The sequence below is a fragment of the Sinocyclocheilus grahami genome, unplaced genomic scaffold (genome assembly GCF_001515645.1).
Source record: "Sinocyclocheilus grahami isolate Dianchi unplaced genomic scaffold, SAMN03320097.WGS_v1.1 scaffold1042.1, whole genome shotgun sequence".
Taxonomy (NCBI): Eukaryota; Metazoa; Chordata; class Actinopteri; order Cypriniformes; family Cyprinidae; genus Sinocyclocheilus; species Sinocyclocheilus grahami.
This window is the reverse complement of record NW_015506221.1, coordinates 488,547-491,522: the sequence shown is the minus strand read 5'-3', so window position 1 is coordinate 491,522 and position 2,976 is coordinate 488,547. Positions and strand designations below refer to the sequence as shown.

The window sequence follows — 2,976 nt, the reverse complement described above, 5'->3', positions numbered from 1 at the left end:
GAGTGAGCAGAGGCCGGGGGATAAAGTGAGGAATGGTCGGCGGGCTGAGTGAGTAGAGGCCGGGGGATAAAGTGAGGAATGCTTTCACAACGAATCACACAGCGCATTCACAACAGCAACAATACTACAGCCAGAATAAAAGTTACGCCGCCTTTCTTTACATGAACATTTGGGCGGCGTTATGCAAATCTTCCCACATAGTGATGTAGATATGTGAGGGTGTGTTAGAACGAGCCGTTTTAGGTAGGCGTGGCTGACTCTTAACTTTTATAAAGAATATCTCTTTGGATTTGAGACTTTAGTCTTTGCAACTTTACAGATCTTCTTTATGCACCAAGAGCTTGTAACACTCCAAAGAGAAAGGAAATATTGAAATCGCATTATATGACCCCTTTAATACAAAACCACAATGTTTCTACTGTATCTCTGTCAGTCACTCTGCTTTTTAGTTGAAATGAGTGAATTGACTGGGTGCTGTCTGTCACTGTCTTTAATCACTTCTGTGAATGACTATGGTATGCCACATGCACTGTAATATGTTTTATATTAAATATTAAACTTTCAAATGAAAATAGCAACATGATCGTTCTATAAAGTATGCGTTCATATGTGTTAAGGGCTAGATTTACGCTGGAGGAAACAGCTGTGGTATGATGAGGGGTGAACGCAGCAAAAACTTTACAGTAGATGGGAAACCGATAGCTCCCTCGTGACCTTTTGTAAACTGTATTTATGACAAAGAACTGCACATATACAGATATTATAACAATCTATCGATAAACACACACCTTGTGTCCTCTGTTTCTGTTTGAGTCCGCTCGTTCTGCGCCGCCGCAGTCTACGGAGAGGAGACGAAGTCTGCCGCCGTTTTCAAATTAAATTTAAAGGGTACTGACCCTTGAGGCGATCACGAATTTGTGTATAGTTTATGGAGCTAATCGCTATAGCCCTGCTAAAAATGGTCTAGCGATGCCCATGCTTTCTTACGTCCATTTTGGAGAAGAACCAGGACAAATATTTAAATCGATCGCTCAGGCATTTAAGTGGCACCGAAATGAGGCACCGAAATCTGCGTACATACCAGTTACATAGGTACGGCACCGGGTTTCGGTACCCAACCCTACTCTTAATAAGGTTCATTTTATTTGAGACTCTGTAGATTAACTTGCATCTCTTTTATAAACTCCAAACAACCTTTATAGACACTTATTATTCTTTCTAACAGGGTACGCCAGGGGACAGTAAGAACGCAAAGAAGAAGAACAACAAGAAAACAAATAAGAATAAAAGCAGCATGTGCCGAGCTAATAAAAAGAAACCTGGGATGCCGAATGTAGCCAATGATCTTTCTCAGAAACTCTACGCCACAATGGAGAAACACAAAGAGGTCTACTATATGTTTTTCATCTGATCATGAAAAACTGATCTTGCTCTCTAAGGCATTGCATGAGTCATGTACATTGTTTAACTTGAAGTTTTTCACTGTTTTGAATGTCACCTTTTGATATACATATAAGCCAAATGTTTTTCTCTGGAAAAGTCTTATGAAACCTCTTACCTTGTCCCACTTGTTCTCCCAGGTGTTTTTTGTAATCCATCTGCACTCTGGGCCCATGGTCAATTCATTACTACCCATCGTTGACCCCGATCCCTTTCTGAACTGCGACCTAATGGATGGAAGGGACGCCTTCTTGACATTAGCACGGGATAAGCACTGGGAGTTCAGCTCTTTGCGCCGCTGCAAGTGGAGCACCATGTGCATGCTGGTGGAATTGCACAACCAGGGCCATGACCGCTTTGTCTACACTTGCAACGAATGTAAACACCATGTCGAGACACGTTGGCACTGTACTGTCTGCGAGGTAAGATACAGAGGCTCCTGTAACACGCTACAGCTCTCGTTTATGATCAGTAGTGGATGGGTGTGTTTCTGGGTTTGTTTTGATTTGAGCACATTAGAAAAGAAAACCTTTGTGATTTTGAAACTTGGGGAGCCATGGGATCTTTTAGTAACATCTATTCTACTAGTAGTGTAAACACATCTTTCACATGTTTTGTCCATTTGTTGTTGATGCATCGTAATAATTTCTTGTCTTTTCATAATGAGATGACTTTTGATATTCCTGTCATTCCTTGGTTAATCACTGTGCCCTCATCTTTCTGCAGGACTTTGACCTGTGCATTAGTTGCTATAACACTAATGGCCATGAGCACCAGATGGTTAAGTGGGGTCTGGGTCTGGACGATGATAACAGTCAAAGCGGCGAGGCCTCCAAGAGTCCTCAGGAGAGTCGGCGTCTAAGCATCCAGCGTTGCATCCAGTCTCTAGTGCATGCCTGCCAGTGCCGCAATGCCAACTGCTCTCTGCCATCTTGCCAGAAGATGAAGCGTGTGGTGCAGCACACCAAGGGCTGCAAACGCAAGACAAACGGTGGCTGTCCGGTGTGCAAGCAGCTCATTGCGCTCTGCTGCTATCATGCCAAGCACTGTCAGGAGAACAAGTGCCCCGTGCCCTTCTGCCTCAATATAAAGCACAAACTGCGTCAGCAGCAGCTGCAGCACAGGCTCCAGCAGGCACAGATGATGCGGAGACGCATGGCTACTATGCAGGGCCGAGCCATGCCTCAGAGCCTACCATCACCGCCTGCATCAATAGCCCCCAGCACGCCCACCTCGCATCAGCAACCCAACACCCCTCAAACACCACAACCGCTGTCCAACAAACCAACGACTCCCAATGCAGGTGTCGTGTCCCCGGCCTATCCCAATGCGCCCCGCAATGGACAACCCCCTCCTCAAGCTTCACAGGGCAAACCTGGCCCACAAGCTTCCCCGCTTCACCAGCAGCAGTCTCCGCTCCCGCAACCTCCCCAGCAGCAGCAGCCGCCGCAACAACCGCCTCAGCAACAGCCTCCGCCTATGGCGGTCAAAATGGCACGGCACATAGAAATGGATGCCCAGGCCCAACACCAACAG

General features: G+C 46.0%; 1 protein-coding gene across 1 annotated transcript in view; it reads left to right on the top strand.

Annotated features, from left to right (window-relative positions):
- The window catches only part of LOC107566050 (CREB-binding protein-like), a 76,056-nt gene that overhangs the window by 65,505 nt on the left and 7,575 nt on the right, over positions 1-2,976 (top strand). The window contains exons 28-29 of the mRNA XM_016251426.1: positions 1,226-1,387; positions 1,581-1,862. Of these exons, the coding sequence (XP_016106912.1) occupies positions 1,226-1,387; positions 1,581-1,862 (444 nt within the window). The remainder of the gene's footprint in view (positions 1-1,225; positions 1,388-1,580; positions 1,863-2,976) is intronic.